This window comes from Molothrus aeneus, chromosome Z (assembly GCF_037042795.1).
Source record: "Molothrus aeneus isolate 106 chromosome Z, BPBGC_Maene_1.0, whole genome shotgun sequence".
In the NCBI taxonomy this organism is placed as follows: Eukaryota; Metazoa; Chordata; class Aves; order Passeriformes; family Icteridae; genus Molothrus; species Molothrus aeneus.
The window spans coordinates 43,435,290-43,453,323 of NC_089680.1; the positions used below are offsets into that span (position 1 = coordinate 43,435,290).

At 39.2% G+C, this 18,034-nt stretch overlaps 1 protein-coding gene across 15 annotated transcripts in view; it reads right to left on the reverse strand.

Moving 5' to 3' along the window:
- Positions 1–5,160: 5,160 nt before the first annotated feature.
- Positions 5,161–18,034, reverse strand: part of ELAVL2 (ELAV like RNA binding protein 2) — a 108,080-nt gene continuing 95,206 nt past the window's right edge. For 12 of the 15 annotated variants that reach the window (XM_066568641.1, XM_066568643.1, XM_066568633.1 and 9 more), the window contains 4 exons: positions 13,829–13,982; positions 11,114–11,339; positions 6,634–6,672; positions 5,161–6,157 (listed from right to left, as the gene is read on the reverse strand). In XM_066568641.1, the coding sequence (XP_066424738.1) occupies positions 5,827–6,157; positions 6,634–6,672; positions 11,114–11,339; positions 13,829–13,982 (750 nt within the window). In that variant the 3' untranslated portion in view covers positions 5,161–5,826. The remainder of the gene's footprint in view (positions 6,158–6,633; positions 6,673–11,113; positions 11,340–13,828; positions 13,983–18,034) is intronic. The other 3 variants (XM_066568639.1, XM_066568638.1, XM_066568640.1) reach the window with 2 other exon arrangements.

Below are 18,034 nucleotides of genomic sequence, written 5' to 3' on the forward strand. Positions count from 1 at the left end.
AACAAAAACCTTCTGCAACTGCCCCAGCTAACACTCCAGTTCCCTCACAGGTATTTAGAGATGTTCCTGGAACACCTGCTATTTACATACAACAGGAACTAGTCCTCCACGAATGGCATGAGACAGCTTCACAATTTTTCCTCTAGCTTTATAAAACTTTACTATAGTAAGAAAAGTACTATTATGTATAAGATGGTCAGCTACATATAATCAAATTTGTATTTTTTAGCATTGACAGCTCCTCTGTGCAACTGTGCTTATAACTGCTAATTTTTAGTGCTCCTCAACTGCTGCCTTCTCTGCAGCTAAAGAAGTTTTGATTTTAAACTGAATGCATTTACATAAATATATTTTCATATAGCAAAATACTTCAACAATAGTTAGTTACACTGTACTCAAACTGGTCTAAGTTGAGAACTAAAAGCTACCTTTCTCTGAAAGCTGAATGTATGTCCCTGCTGGAGTACAAACATAGCTCCTTTTTTGCATCCTCCCATTACTCCAGCCATCCAAGCACATAACTATATAAAAAGCTACCAGCACCCAACTATTTCCTCAATTAATCAGTTTATCAACCATGACCAACATCGTGAGATGCTATTGGCTATACCACCCATGTAATCTCAATTCCACAACGCTGTACTATGATGCTCACCAACACATGCTACACAGTTTTGTATCAAAAATCTCACAGTAGAGATGAAAAAGGTGAAAGAAAACACTTAAAAAATAAAAGTTATACTGCACAAGACACTTTTGGAATTGTGTTCTCACTGATGGCAGTTCACTCTCATTCAACTGAGTGAAGCAAATGGAGTAAGATGTGTATGTACCTCAAAAGGGCAGAAGAAAGCTGACTAGCTTTTAAAGATTTACTTCAAGTACTGGGAAGGGAAAAAACTCCAGAAAACTACATGCAATTAATGGAGCCTAAAAATTAATGCAGTAATTAAACAACAAATGGACATAATGATAAAGAATAAGTCCTCCTCTCTTCCTGTCCTTCATAAAAACATAAAAAGAGTAGGGTTGTAACCTGAGGATGGTGAACTGTCACTTGCCAAGAAAAACAGCCCTAGTGCAGACGTCCTGAGGCAGAGCAGGGGATCAAAGTGAGCAAGGCCAGTTTCTAGAGCTGAGTTAACTGCATTTGGCTGAGGAAACAGAGATGGAGTAGCAGTAGCAACTGATTTAAACACAACTCTCTATTCCTCCCAGGCTACATTTCCTTGCTTTCACTCTCTGTAAGCTGTGTTTTAAGTTTGGCCAGGAGCGCCTTGTTCATATGTGCAGGCTGCCTGCATCCTTGTCTGATTTCCCTTGCAAGGAGACAAGCCTTGAACATCATCCTGCTCTCCTGGGGCCCCCTTCCCTCTAGGGCTCTATCCCCTGGTAGTCTACCAAGAAGAGGCTGAAGTCTGCTCTCTGAACTCCAGGGTAGTGAGCTTGCTGTACAACCTCCTTGCTGCTGTTTAAGTAAGGATCTCAAACTCCACCATTTCACAGGCACTGTAGCCCAGAATGTCCCTGAGCTTCACATTCCCCACCAGCCCCTCCCTGTCAGAACAAAATCCACCATAGCACCTCTCCTCCTTGGCTCATCTATCCAACCTGTAGAGGAAGTTATCACCAAAGAATTCCAGGAAGCTCCTAACGCAAGAGGTTTTTGTCTCTCTGCAATGTCCTTTCAACAGACACTTTTTGAAGTGTGTTTGAAGTCCCCCACGAGAATCAGGGTTTGTGATGGCAAGGCCACTCCTGTCTTTCTGTAAAGGGCCTCAGCTGCTTGGTCTTCCTGGTCAGACAGTCTGTAGCAGACCCTCGCTATAAAGACACCTGTCGCTTTTGTGCCTTGAATCCGGACACATTAACTCTCAGTCTCATCCATCCCCAGGTGAGGCTCCATGATCTCCAGCTGGTCACTCACATCAGGGCAACACCACCTCCTCATCTCCCTTGCCTGACCTTCCTAAGAAGCCCATACCTTGCCATTTGAGTCACAGGAGTCAACCTACATTTCCATGATGCCAGTGACTGTAGTCCTGCGGGCCTGCACATATCTCTAATTCCTCCTCTTTATTTCCCTGGCTGTGTGTAAATTAGCATAGAGGCATTTGAGTTAGGCCCCAGACTCCTATGAAGCTTTCTGGCTGGAGTATCTGGAACTCCCTGATGTTGTAATTCAAGTGCTCTCCTGCTGACCCTCTCAGGCTCTAGGCACCTCTTGCTGACTGGAAGAGCATGTCAGCCCACACGTTCTCACCATTAAATCTGATTATATCCCCTTCCCCCAAGTGGATATCAAGTTTATTGCCCTATCAATAAGCTCCACGAGCCACTGACAAAGGACCCCCTTGCCCTTTTACAAAAGCGAATCCCATCTGAATTCATCACATCCAGGACCATGGAGGCCAACCCATTACACAAAAAGAACGAAAACTGTGGCAGTGTACCACCAGCCCCAGAGTCAGGTATTAAGACTGGATCCATCTGTTTTTTTCAATGTCACTACCTGCACCTAACAAAAGTAGAGGAAAAACAACCTGTGTCCCTGATTACCTCTCCAACCACCCCAGGACGCTGAAGTCTCTTTTGACAGCCTCTGGACTCTGCATTGTGGCTTTATCACCATGCACATGGACGACCAAAATGTAGTATGAGTCCGATGGCTGAACCAGGCTAGGAAGTTTCCTGGTGATGACCATAACTCACATCCCAAGGAGGCAGACTTTTCTGTTGGAGAAGGACCTTTGTCCTAATTATCCACTGATTTTCCTACCACATCCAGAGCCTCACACTTACTGCACAAGGCAGCTGGGAGGGTGAGGTGGACAAGAAAGGCTTTTGTCTCTTGTGCCAAGCAAGGACTTGCCTCCTTTCACTCCTTCCCTCTGATCTACTGCCTTCAGCCTGGCAGGGGGAGGTTATGCAACACTCTTGATATGGATTTCTTTCTGGTTTCTGCTCCTGTCTCAGGAAGGCCAGAGCACAGTTCAACTGGTGCATCTCCACCCTGGAGTCCCTGATACTACTTAATCTTTCTATCTCATCTCTTGGAAAACACACTGGGGCATTCACTTAGCTACACTGCATAGCACCTGCTAGACAGACAGCAAATTAATTTTTACTGAATGTATTTAATGACACTCATTTATTATTTCAGCCTAAGTACTGAGTGGTTAATGCAAAACTAAAGTGAAAAGATTCTACGTTTAATTCTAAGGTAACAGAACTGGTACACAGCTCCACTGTTTTACCTCCTTGTTGGTAACTAGGATCCTAACCTAAATTACAAGCAGCTCAAGAGCTTTGCAGAAACCTTTCACTGATATTGCTTACTCATTAAAGCAGTGGAAAATATGGTAAAAGACCAGCTTATGAGACTGTTTTCCCTTCAACTTTGTTTATTGATGTACTGAACATGAAAAAGTACAAAGAATCCAAACACAAAAGAAAACATGTACAACCTCTTAAATACCCAACAGAATATATTCTCTATTCCAACAAATGTGAATTAAGTCATACTATACAACTTCAAATAAATACCAGCCTTATATTTTACTAAGTGCTCTGATAAACACTGTAAAGTGAAGCCCAATTTACATGCCTTCTCATCAATGCCGTTAGTTGCTACAGTAGTATAGGAAAGAAGCACGTAGCTACTATTTCTCCCACATCAGAAAGTTTGTGATTTCTATACTATATACAACTTTTAATGCAGAGGATTAGCTTTAACAATCTAAATGCACCTAAGAATGAAGAAGTACTCAGGAAGCCAATTGATTTTTGAATAGCATTGAGTGGGTCAGCACGAAAACTTGCTTAATCACTTTAGCACGCGCTTCACAGTATATGTACTGTACTATACTGAAAATTTTATAACTACAATTTAAAAGAATAAGAACCAAAAACAACTGCAAAGATAGTGTACAACTATGTTATGCATAGAACATTGCTTTTTCTAAGGGGAAGCATATGAGCATCTCAGTTTATACAAAAAGCAGGACGTAACTACATAGTTGTCAGTGCATCCTGGTGAAGGCATCAAACCCTCAGCTTTTTTTTAAAAATTTAATTATAAGCTAGATGCTAATCAGAAAATATTCTGTATTTGTTTTCCTTAAATTTCTTCAATACATGGTAAAGACTTTTTCTATTTCCCCAAATAGTGATTTAAGCATCATACAAAGTTAAACTTCAATAGCATACAGGTATTTATGGTTTTCATATGAAAAATGTAAGGAAATTTGCTCAAAACATATGTTTATACTTGTTTTTTTACCACAAACATATTTATAAACAAAAATGTTGCATCACCATAAACAGCTGAAGCTAGACTATCTACAGACAAAAATAGCAACAGATCTGATGCACTGTAAATTCAAGTCCTCCGGACAAAAAAAAAAAAAAAAAAAAAAAAAAAAAAAAAAAAAAAAAAGAAAGAAAGAAAAAAGAAAAGAAGCAGACCTCAAGTAACAATGTTAATGCCATTTACAAAGAAAAAACTTATACAAAAACATTCAAAATTGAACATCACTTGGCATGTAACTTTAAAAAAAAAACTATAATCAAAATTAGCTGAAAGGTTCGTAACTTAAGTTCTTATTTACATTACACAAAGCTCAGGTGTTAGCCTTGAACATAACTTTCAAAATACCTCCTAATGCATCCAACTCAGGCCACTTCGGCTGATTTGCTACTGCACAAATCATGCTTGATGTCTTTTCTTAAGACAAAACAATTCTTCAAACAATAGCAAGTACATCACTAAACACCTTGAGCTCTATCTGAAGGGAATTCTTTAGGAAGAACAGATTTTTTTTCCCCCATATCTCAGTGTTTTAAGTTTTCTGCTTGCTCTTATATTCTTTTTTTAAATTTTCATTTGCTTCAAAATCACAAATTAAAGTGAGCCACCTATCACTTAATAACCAGGATGATCAATGACTCCACTGATGATTACAAAAATGAAACCAACAGTGCATCCCATTGACTTTACTTCTTAATACAAAGGTCTCAAAAGTAGTTCTACATCATAAATCTTTCTAAATTTTTTCCCAACAATTGCAAATTTCCTGGTAAGTTTTAAAAGCTCACTAGTTGTCATACGAAGAGATTTCTCAAAGTATTCAAGTCAAAATATTTGTTCCAGGACCAGTAAAAAGTTTCTCCAAATTTTTTATTTTTTTATAAAAATAGATGCTTTTTTAAACCCACATCAAAGAGGCTCTTATCTCTTTGGCAAGGTACTGCTTTACGAAAAGTTCTCCAGTATTCTTACAATAAGCTTTTATAATGTGTTCCCACTCCCCAACCCAAATGAAGATGATGAAATAAATACTGCTTATAACTTTATAAATAAAATGTAAACTTCAGATACTTTTCTTGAACAACAAAACAATATTGCATTACAATGTAAATTAAACATAAAGCAAATCAAGAAATGACAAAAAAAAATATAGTATTACACAAAGCCTCGATATTTACTCATAGATTAAAGGCAGTCATGTATAAAGAAAAAAAACTTCTTCCCTTAGCTGAAACATTTTAAAAGGTCCACCTTCTTCAAAGAAGGCAATAGAATACGCATTGTGACAGGTAAAAACCCTGTATCTCTTGTCAATACTCAAACACAAAAGATAGTTAAGAAGTTCTAATTCAAATAGTAGCAATAAAAAAATCTCACATATTCTTAGGATGCTAAGTAGTCATTTTATCCCCATTTCCACACTGGCATACAACAAAGGCATTTACTAATGCATAAAGCTTCCTGTAAATTGCCTTTGTTGTATAGTTTTCATGTATTAATGCACTGAGAGTAACTTGTTAGGCTTTGTGCGTTTTGTTTGTTTTGAAGGAGACCTGCAGTACTCTGTCACCAAGGCGGTATCCGTTCAGGCTGGCTATTGCCATAGCTGCCTCATCGTAGTTTGTCATAGTCACAAATCCAAAACCTTTGCACTTGTTGGTGTTAAAGTCACGGATGACCTTCACATTGGTCACTGCTCCGAAGGGTCCAAACATCTGCCAGAGGATACTCTCATCAGCATCAGGGGCCAAGTTGTACACAAAAATGCACCACCCAGTTCCTGCATGTCCAGGGATATTAATTCCGGCCAAACTGGTCATTCCATCAATGGTCATTGGAGGAAACCTACTAAAGAATGAGGGAAAGCAGAACAGAATCATCATATAGCTGTTCACACAAAACCCCAGCAAAGAAATGTCAAAATAAAAGAAGAGAATGATACAGAGCTTTTCACAGAATGAACATGTTGCTCAGACTAGAAAGATAAGATCAAAAATAGTTTTTGCCCCCTAACTGCGCAAATACTATGTAAAAAATTATACACAAGTAGGGAGAACAGTGCTAGGTATGTCTGAAATGATGTAACAGAAAATCAAAAGGAAAGCATGCTATAAAACCAGTGAAGATTAGCAAGTAATTTGAAACAGGAATTCCATGGAACTTCTACAAAAGGCTTGTCTATTTCATGCAAAATGCATCAAAATGAACAATCTCAGCTGAAGTCTCAACATGCAAAAATCCAACATAAGTCTTACTGAAAAGTAAGAGTTTGCAAAATACTTCAAAATAATTTGGTTGTTATGAACCAACTAATCCTTTATTACCTCTTTACTCCATAAGCTATGTTGAGCAGATTGTCCAACCTGCAAAACATTTAGCAACATGTTCAGTCTTAAGACTTTTCCACCCTTTAAGATTAAGGAAACTTGGCATATTACTGTCATATCCATTACACTGTACCAAACCTCATGCAATGTTAAAGTACCACCACTGAAAGAGCCATGGCACCTTATTACATCTGATAGTGAAGACAAAACAAATATTCTTTGTGGAGATGCTTATTGGGAAATAGGTAGCATCATCCACCATCTAAACCCCATGCTGCTACAATTCTTGTGTAGTAACCACCACATACTGTTACCATAACGTTACAGTCAGTGACCACATCAGTCAAGTTTTCCACATTACTAACCTGGTTGAGAAAAAAACTTTTACTAAGGTTTCTGACACGTTTGCTGACATGACTATCAAGACAGATGCAGTATTTTGGATCACTAGCAACTATTGTAACATAAACTCAAAAAGATTTTGCATGTTCCTACTCCTTCTGGCAATCCCAGAATGTTGGGAGGCAGAAGGCTGAATTGGCTGAGCAGGACTAAGCAGAAAAAGTAAGTGTAAGGACAGTGGAGGCAAAGTCAGGTGGATATGGAACGAATACAGAGCTATTGCTTGCCACTGGAGGGAAAAAATTTGTGTGGCCAAAGCTCAACAGGAGTTGAAGCTTGCCAGCAATGTGGGGGACAACAAGTTTTTAAAAATGTCAATGTCAAAGAGCAGTCCAAAAATAACATCAGCCTGTTACAGAATGAAAATGGTCACCCCACAAACAAGGACACAAACAAGGCAGAGAAGTTTAATTCTTTCTTTGCCTTCATCTTTAATGTTGATGATGGGCTAAGAGGGTCCCAGTGTCTTGGGCTGTGAGAATGGTGAACAACCCTGAACATGTGTGGGATCTCCTGTTCCAACTGAGTCCCTCCAAATTTATGGGATTGGATGGGATTCATCCAAGGACACTCAAAGAACTGGCCAATGTCTTTGTGAGGTCTCTTTCAATGATTTTTTTCATGATCTTGGGAAGGTGGTGTTGACTGGAAGCTGGCTGACACTACCTCCATTTTCAGTAAGGGCAAGAAGGATGACCCTGGAAACTACAGGCCCATCAAGTCTCACTTCAGTGCCTGGTAAAATTATGGAGATTATCCTGGGAAGTACTGAAAAACACAATCACAGCCAGCGTGGCTTCAAGAGGGCAAAATCCTGCTTGTCAAACTTCAATTTCCTTTTATGACAGGATAACCCACCCAGCTGACCAAGGGAAGTTAGCTGATGCAATGTTTTTGGATTTCAGTAAAGCCTTTGATACTGCCTCTCCCAGGATCCTTCTGGACAAAATGTGCAGCACACACTGGATAAATGTATCATGGGATGGGTGAGCAACTGGCTCAGGGCTCAGGCACAAAGGGCTACAGTGAATGGGGTGACACCTGACTTGGTAACTGACACTACTGGGATTCCACAGGGATTCATTTTAGGCTCAGTGCTCTTTAGCATTTTCATAAATGACTTGGATGCAGGACTTAAAGAACATATACTTAGTAAATTTACCAATGACACTAAGTTGTTGGGAGGACCTGCTGACTCCCCTTAAGGCAGAGGGAACTCTGCAGAACACCTTGACAAAGGAGAGAGTTGGGCAATCACCAACTAACTACATGATATTTAAAAAGGCCAAGTGTCAGACTCTGCACCTGAGATGGGGCAAACCAAGATGTACAGAGAGACTGGGGAGTGAGACACTGAAAATCATGGCAAAGGACCTGGGGCTTCAGGTCAAGCTCAGAAAGCTGAGCATGAGTCAGCAGTGCCCTAGTACGCAAGGAAGGCCCCCATGTCCTGGGGTGCATCAGGCACAGCATCACAGTCAGGCAAGGGAGGGGATTGTCCTGCTCTGCTCTGGGGCAGCCTCACCTCCAGTGCTGGGGGCAGTTCTGGGTGACACAACATAAGAAAGATATAAAGCTATTAGAGTGTTCAAAGGAGGGCCAAGAAAATGGTGAAGGGTCTGAAGGGGAAATTGTACGAGGAGCAGCTGAGGTCACCTGGCTTGTTCAGCCCAGGGAGCCTGAAAGGTGGCTGGCCTCCTCACACTCTACATTTCCTTGTGAGGGGAAGAGGAGAGGCAGGCACTGATCTCTGTGGTGACACTGACAGGACCTGAGGGAATGCCCTGAATTTATGTCAGGGGAGTTTAGGTTGGATATTAGGAAAAAGGTTCTTCACCCAGAGGGTGGCTGGACACTGGAATAGGATTCCTAGGACATGTCACCAAGCCTGCCAGGATTCAGGAATTGTTTGGACAATGCCCTCAGGCAATGGTGTGACTCTTGGTCCTGTGCAGGGCCAGGAGCTGAACTCAATGATCCTTGTGGGTGCCTTTCAATCCAGGATATCCTATGACGCTATGATTTTACCAGATGAAATGTTTCTATAATATACATACACACATATATATTATTTTCAAGATTTTTCCATGTGGTTCTTGCCTCACCTTTCCCCAATTACAGAATGCCACAACTCTAAACCCCTTCAAATAATCTAGCCAATATCTGAAATATACAGTGCATACCACTCCTATTGCCCTTATTCCTGCTTCTTTCAAGAAAAGTTCACCCTGAAGAAGCTCTTATTTCTTTCTGACAAATCACAAAGACATGAAAAAGTCTTATCATAGATCAAAACTCAATAAAATACGAGCTTAGGTAAAAAACATACACTTGATTTAGTTTTCCAGAGAGCACTGACTCTGCAGTGAGCTGGGTTTGCAGAATACACTGACAAGAAACTACTGAACTCCTAAAAGAGCAGAAAAAGGAGATTAAAAAATACCTGACTACTAGCAGTAGACAGTGTGGATGACTGAGGTCTACTGTCACTGAGATGAGTGGTGGAAAGCAGGGTGAAGAGTTCTACAAACACCACCACTTATAGCTCCTTGTTACAAGGGCTGTCAGATGAGGACTTTATACAGTAATGGTATCACTTGTATGATTTTTCAGTTATCTTGACGACTTGAAAACACTCTGGAAATATTCTCAGAGACTTTCAGTGGAAAATTTTTAAAGACACTTTAAGTTATACATCTTATAGAAACTGAGGAACAATTATATAGATCTTCTTTTGAAAGTCTAGCCCAAGTTTTCACTTAATAAGAAAAAAAAAGGAAGCATTGTTTTGATCCTGTAACTTTTATTGTTAATACTGAAGAAGTTTTCAGGCCTCTGTCAACTATTAACAGAGATCGGGCAACTGCATCAGGTCATTGCCAGAGTATGTTGAATAAGCTTGTGACACAAACCCCATGATCTTATTTCACACAATGCACTTGACTCCATCCTGCAATTTCTGCCCCCAGACTTCTGTCTATAGAATAACGGCAAGTCTACTTTTATGCAATATTCAGAACACTGTTGTAAGCTATCCCTTTTATTACCTAGGAAATAGTAAGAAGAGCCACAAAAAAGTAAAGAAAATTTGTTATCCCCTCTCCTACGGCAGAACACCTATACCTCACACCTGTGAAATGCAGCAGATAACACCAAAAAGCTGAATAGAAGAAAAAATTTAAAAATTCTAACAGAAGTGCAGGCCATGAACTCTTGAATATTTAGTATAAGCAAGCACAGCCAATGCAGTGCATTGGAAATTTGGTATATTCTCTTTGAAGCAAGCTGTCAACTGTTTTTTTTCCTTGAAAAAAAAGACAGAGATACTCTTTGAGTATATTACTATTTAACACAACCCAGTCACACTGTTTAGGGGCAGAGAGAGGGAAGAAAAGGTCACAAAAAAAAATCCCAGGTACTCATGGATGTAGATAGTACAGTGTTTGTTTCACTTTGTTCTCACCATCAGTTCTTTTCAATACACTAAATAGCACAGGGAACTATATAGCAATAGTTTCAACATGATGGAAATGTAAGCCCCCAAAAAGCACATGAAAAAATATGACAGCAATCTTCATTATGAAAAGTTGTAACAAGAAAGGACAAAGTATGGCATGGAGAACATAGACACCGAAACAGGAAAAAAACTGAAAGCCAGAATGCAGAGGAAAAATGTAGGGTGAGATGAAGAGGAAGCTGGCTGTGGCATGCCATATGGCTAAGAAAAAAACACTGTATCTCCTAGGTCAATATTAACTGAATCAACTTGCACATTAATCCAGAATAACCTAGGAAATGAAAAGTAATCTTTGAAAAAAAATTTAAGTGACTGAGTACAAGAGAGATGTCACCTTGGTTTAACTAAGTATGCTTATTAGACACCGAAATGCTATCAACAGGATGGCATGCATTTTGGTTTTAGCTGTACTGTGGTAGCATAGCTGAAGTTCAACATTCACATGTTTCCTTCCCACACAGAAGTCAGACAAGCAGGAATGCACAAGAGTGGAGGCAGTCAAACAGGCCTTTGGGAACATGCAAGTTTCAGCACACTTGTGAACATTATTTGACTTACCTAAAACGTTGAGCCTGCTGAGCTAGAGGGGCAGGATACCTTCTGTTTGGAGAATGGTACAGCTGGGAAAGAATGGCCTGATTGGTTTTTTGGCTTGGATTGTTAGCAAACTTTACAGTGATGGGCTCTGTGGCACCTGGAGGTTTCTGGCCATTCAAGCCCTTGATAGCTTCTTCTGCTTCAATTCGCTTGTCAAACCGGATAAACCCCACGCCCCGTGACACCCCTGCACAAGGTGAAAAAAGCACACAGTAATGAATTCACAGACTCCAGAATACTGCATATCAACTTTTACTTGTGTGGCCAATTGCTATGTTGATGGTCGAATGCTGTGAACACATGATAACTTTGAGCTTAACAGAACTGATTTCTAACATAAAGTAAGAATTTCCTACTGTAATTTTGATTTAAATTTTTAATTTAACTGATGTAAGACACATTTGTGTAAAGAGATTGTGAGTCTGAGGGAAAACAGTGGAAACAAATTTAGTGAGCCAAAGTAGAATTCAGAAACAAAGCAATTTTGTTGGATGGAGATGAACCCAAACCAGCTGCACTGTTACATCTGGTCAGCTCATGCTATTCTGCAGTACCTAAAGTAACAAAAATTCTGCAAATAGCTTAGTTCTCTGCTCTCTAGCAGTAAAAGATGGCTTTTGCTCTCCTGCAGTATCCCCTGAAGGTCTCTTCAGAGCAAATATGCTCAGAGGATGATGATGTGCACATACTATATTGCAATAATGGGAATTATGGCCATGTTTTACCAGCCACTGGTGACCTCTGAGTAAAATACTTGGTTTCAGTCAATCACCATACATCACTAGGTGTTACTTTTGAAGGAAACTTTTCTTGATATAGAAAAGTCAAAGGCAACATGCAAAGGAATTCAAAAGTGTTTATGGAAGGTCTTAGGAACATCATGCATCAAAAATTCCAAGTGTCTTAGACATAAACATATTGAGCTACATTGGATACTTGAACCAATTAACATTAAAGCTACTAACAGCCAACATTAGTTAGATCAATGTTTTGTTGTAATATTTCAAGTGCCATTTAGAGCCCTTTTAAATTTTGGTTCATGAATAACCAGACGAGTTAAACATTTGTCCTCAACTGAGAAAGACATTAATGACAAGAAATGTATTCTCTTCATAAACAATGATTTAAGCCATCAAAAGTGACAATGAAGAAGCATAAGAAAGCTTTAAAGAGGCAAATGTCACAGCTTCAACTTTGCATTTTTTATCTGTCAGTTTGTGTCACAACCTTATTATTCATACCATTCTGAGCCTACTTCTTCCAAATTACTAAAAAGAAAGAGGCAAGAAAGCTTAAGCCTTAACAACAATCTATATGCCAGAAAGGATGCTACCAATAGCATGATTTATGAATATGAATAGAATTATAACACATATTAGAAGTTCAATTATATTTACTTACTGGTCCATTTGTTAAATGCCACCTATTTCTATGTATGAATATACAGGAACCTATTGTGAACAGCTATTTATTGCACACAGACTAGGAATGTGTCCCACAAATCTGCTATACCTACAAGTCAAGATTTGGCCTTTAGCTTTCTTCTCCAGGCCTCTCTACACCCTCAACAACTCAACCTATTAAAATACTCTCTAAGTACTATGTGTCAATATTGAGATTTCTTTTAACTTAGTGGAAGTCAAAGGAGTACACACAAGTTCCTCTAAAGGTCAGCCAAGACTCACATAGTGGCAAGTGCAAACTTTTCAAAATAAGACAATTAAAAAACCTTATGACCTACAGCTGAAAGCTGTTTGCCACCCAAGAGGATATGTAGCTTTGAAAAGGTACAACTATTTTAAAAAAAAAATCAAACCCAGCTTATTCAGGGAATAATTATGGGAGTAAATTACTTCATCTGTCCCACCCCTTAATGCTCTGGAAGGGGGAGAGCTTGGAGAGTTCTCCAAACCTGCTTCTTTGTATGTCGTTCAATGCTCCTGTCATGTACTTGGGCTTTTCAGTCAATTGCTTATTTATGGCAGAAACCTCACAGCAGGTGATTCAGAAAACTATAAAGATGCTCAAGATCAGCCATCTGAGACAGCAAAAAACCACAGACATTACTATCCTGAGTCTGAAGAGTAACCACAAAGTGCCACTGACAACCATTACTTGATTGACGCACATACTATAATTATGCCAATAACCTGCTACACCTTATACTTTATGGCACAGGTAATCACAGAACTTATCTGCTCCTGAGGAACTCAAAGTTCATGTGTGTGCCCAAATTTAATGAGTTAGCCTTGAAAACAGTCTTAATAGCAACTGCCAGTCTGGGGCTTCTGTAATCCTAGCCTCAGAGAACCAGCTGTGCATTTCTGCATATAATTTTCTTTTTAAGAAGAAAAAGTTTAATAGCATTTTGTAAGGCACTGAGAAACTATTTTCATACAGCAGCTTGGAAAGGAAGATTATGGAAGCTGAAAATTTGTTACAAGTCATCAAACAAGCTTCAGAACTGCACCTTCAGGGTGGAAATGACTCAAGCTGGCTCAGTACACTACACAGTCTATTTTTGTCCATGCATATTTATGAACAATTCCAGGAGAAAAAAGCATTTTCTGGCCTACATACACCTTTTATACATTATAGAGACAAGACTATTGTACTGAAAGGTGAAATATCTCGAACTGTGAGTCCATGAAAGGCCATGCAAAACTGCCTACTTACCAGTGACTTGATCAACCAGAATACGAGAAGTAATAATACGTCCATATTGGGAAAAGAGCTGTTCCAGTTCTTTCTGGGTCATTGTTTTTGGAAGTCCACTAACATACAAATTTGCATCTCTGATAGAAGCTGAACTTGGTCGTGCATAAGAAACCTTAGAAAAAAAAACATAAAAAAATCCTAGAAAACAAACACTTTAAAACCAGCTAAAATAGGACAGTGTTATCTGTTCTGAGACATAAAAACATCTCCAACAGCAGACAGAACAGTTACTTTGCAAAGCCAGTTCAGTGGGTTTTTTTTGTTTGGGTTTTTTTTTTTTTTTTTTTTTTTTTTGGTTTTGGAGGTTTTTTTGGGAGCTAGCTTCCAAAACACAGAAGGAATGCAACTTAGACTACACAGGAGCAGCCGACTACGTGAATTCATATATAAAAAGTACTTCCAAATAAATGAGAAAAAGCTAGGTACATATTCCAGCAGGTCTTGGTGGAGAAAGCGTATGATTAAAGGATTAAAGTGACAAATTTAAGAAGTTCTATGAATGCCCCATGTTCCATGAAGTCTCATTAAAAAGCAGTAAAACATACCAGGAATTAAGATTTCAGTGTGATATGTAGGCCAAAGGCACAGAAAGACAGTCTGAAACACTTATAGGTTTGCAAGTATTTTTAAAGTGCTGTGTTTTTTGTACATGTTGAGCTTGCTACCAAATGACTCATAATGACAATCATTTATGAGATCAAGATAAACTCTGCTAGATCACTTTCACAGGCCTGAGAATGAATGGCAGAAGTAGGACTCCAACCTGTATTTTGCCTGCTCAGCAGCTTCTCAATTTCTGCAACAGAGGCCTTAAAAACAAATGCCATTTATAGGAAATTCTTGGATCCTTTTGGACAGAAGTTTTTTACCTGCTGCCTTGACATGTCAGTCAAAATTTTTTGAGGTGATTAAGTAGATTCTTTGACCTTCAGACACATGCTACAAAACAGCACTTTCACTACTTCCTACTGAAGTTTGTACAAGTGGTGTTACTACAAGAATGATTAGGACAGAACATCTGTGCTCCTCCAACACGACAAAATACTTCATCTAGGCTTTTCACCTATGTAAAACAAAAGTAAAAATGATCCTCAAGAAGTAGTCAGATTTATCTCCTTTCCTTTCCTCCCCCTTCATATACTATTAGCCAATACTGGGCAACTGGAACTTGATTCTGTCATTCTTTTTGCCTAATTCTTTGATATTTATTTTCAAATCCTTCCTGTCTCATTTCTGCACAGACCAGCAGACTCTTAAGACTGCTATGGAAGCAAAACAGAAGACAACATGCCGGAGATGAAATAAGCAGTACCCTGAACACTGCTGTGATCCTTCAAGTTCCACCCAGAGGCTTTGTGCAAGGTACCTTTGTGCTAGTTGAGGAGGACTGACCTCAAAAACTTGCAGCTATCCAGCATGGAACCTTGTAAGTCACACTGCCTTGTTCTTCCCACTTGAGAGCCACACAAAAGCTAAAGGCCTATGATCAAAGCTACAGGAAAACAGAGTAAAGTGTGCCAGCATTCAGCCAATGAAGCACAAAGACAGTGACAGTTACCCTTTTGGAATGAACAAACTTGTTCTACTTGCCCATTTAGCCCTGAGCTTCTTTAAGAAATAAACTTCCATGCCTCAGTTGGCAGGATTTTAAGGAGACTCAAGGCCAAGGAATGGAGACAGACTGCCTGGGCAACAGGACTAGTCCTAGTAATATCTTGAATGACCAAAGCCACGCAGACACTGTCTTTCAAGGGGGAGTTCACACTGCTGGACACATGCTGCCACATATAAAAATATAAATTCGCAGAGAGTCTATCAGAAGAGAAGAAACCTGAACAAAATATTTGCTAATTTACTGCAAGTTTATCTTATGCTACAGAACTGGTACCTGTCAAGATACAAAGCAGCTTTTGCAAAACTCTTTCATTTTCCTCTGGTAAGAGAGTATGAGCTCTTCCATTATGACAGCTGGTCCAGTATTACCCATGCCCTCTCTGGTTAAAACAGTTCAAATTGTTTAACACAGCAGTCAAGGCCTACACTGAGTGCAGGTAAATGGAAGCAATACTCTAACCAGTACACCCTGCTCTTACATATCCAGTTTCACTGTTACTACCTTCAAGTGACTACTCAAATACACTGAATTTGGGCACATTAGTCACAGTAATAACACATATTAAACCAAAATCTGTGGTTCACCACCAATATCTGTACACTGTCTCTCCTCACCTATATCCTGTCAGTTTGCTCATTCAGTAATTGCTGATAGCTCTATATTTAGTCTCTTTAAACAACTTTTATATGGACTGAATTAACAACTGTGCCAAGATTTTCATTCCACATCTAATGCAATAGGTGAACATTTCAGTTACATGATGTCAAAACCACTGAACACAAGGCAAGTCAAGAAACAGCCTGAAAGCCTGCAGTTTTAAATATTGAATGATGACACACACTTTACAATATTGAACAGCATTACTCTGGAGATACCAATTTAAAAGTAGTTTTACTGAAATCTTCCACTGCAGTTAATAGGAAAGACTTGTTTCTAGAAGTGCAAATATTACACCATTAAATCTAAGTCTTTTCACTGCTTTAAAACTTAATTTCCTAACAACAGGATGAACTGAGTCACAATTTTCAAGTGAAAACTGTGAACGCAGGTTAAACAAAGAAGTTATCAAAAATTATATAGAGGTATAGCCCCTACAAGTGAATGCTTCAGTTTCTTATTATCTGCTACTACCTATAGACACCTCACTACCATGCTTCAAGCTCTTTTATCTTATTAGTAGAGTAGTAGTATTATTAGTACAAATACAAACTATTTGTATTCTCTCAAAAACTTGAGAATTTAATATAATTTCTTCCTAAACACCTCTATTTAATGTAGTATTCCAAGTCTTTAAATCTTAAATCTCTAAGTGCTAAAATCAGTATTTCAGTAAATATTCACATTCGCTAGCTCAAGTGTAATCTTTCTGCTTAAAACACAACTTGTCCTTAAGAGTAGTGTCCAGTTCTTTTAGAATACATGTTTCTGTGGGCGAAAGAAAACTCCAACAAAAAACTACCACCCAGTAAGTCCAGATGAAAATGGGTTAAAAACCTACCTCCAAAGCAGACAGATTTATATTGAGAAAAGGAGTACATTAGGAACAGGTATGCCTCCTCAGCAAGCACAGTAAAAACAAGGACATACTGCTTTTTCTTACAGCAATGTTTTCAGAGGCCATTGTGCCAGGCAAGTGTTCTCAATTTGCACTTAAATTTGTATGCGATACCACAATTCAAGAACTCTTCTTAATTTGATTTCTAGTAAGAAGATGTTGCAGCATATCGCAAAGATGAGGTCTCAGCTGTCACCAGCCAGTGACAGGTTGTTGCCTGAAACAGGAGAGTACATTGCTGTATATTCATCAAGTCCGCCTCCTGTCTCCCCTCAAATAAGGATTGTTCCACTCCAAACGAAACTTCAAGGCCATTTTTCCCAATACACAAGACTACCTTACTGAACATGTACATGCTGAGTTCATGGTGGAAGCCTGCAGTAGCACACTTCTGTGGACAGTGCAAACTGGAAATCCAGACTGCCCTTTGTAAAGGCAACTTACATCCACCTCTGCGGAACTAAAAGACCTCAACACAGCTCACCTACAAGTTTAGATTAAGCTGATAAACACAACCATATCTCAAAGGTCCTGATTTTACAGCCTGTTGTACAATAAGGAATGCCTTGAAAAAACAGACACCTGAAGCAACAGTCTTTCAGCATTATCATCAGAAGAGTTTCCCTGTTTTTGTTCACCCCTCAAAGTGTTCCAGATCTAACAGCTACAGCCAGAGTCACAGGCCTGAGGTGGGTCATGGGATCCACATCTGTTGCCACTCAGCTGAGGGCATGAATGGACCAACCTGACAAATTTAGACTTAAGACCAGTCTTTTTTATATTTGAGGGGACTAGGATGAGAAGTCTTCCTCAGGATATATAACCAATTAAGGACAGGACACTGCTCAAAAGGAAGACCTCATAAAATGCTGCTGTATGTAGCACAGAGGAAGACCAGAAAACAGGCTTTCAGAAGATTTGGTCTGAAGTGACTGACTCCCAAAAGTCCACTTGGTGAATGGAAGCAAATGTATGTATGTGCTAAGAACAGAAA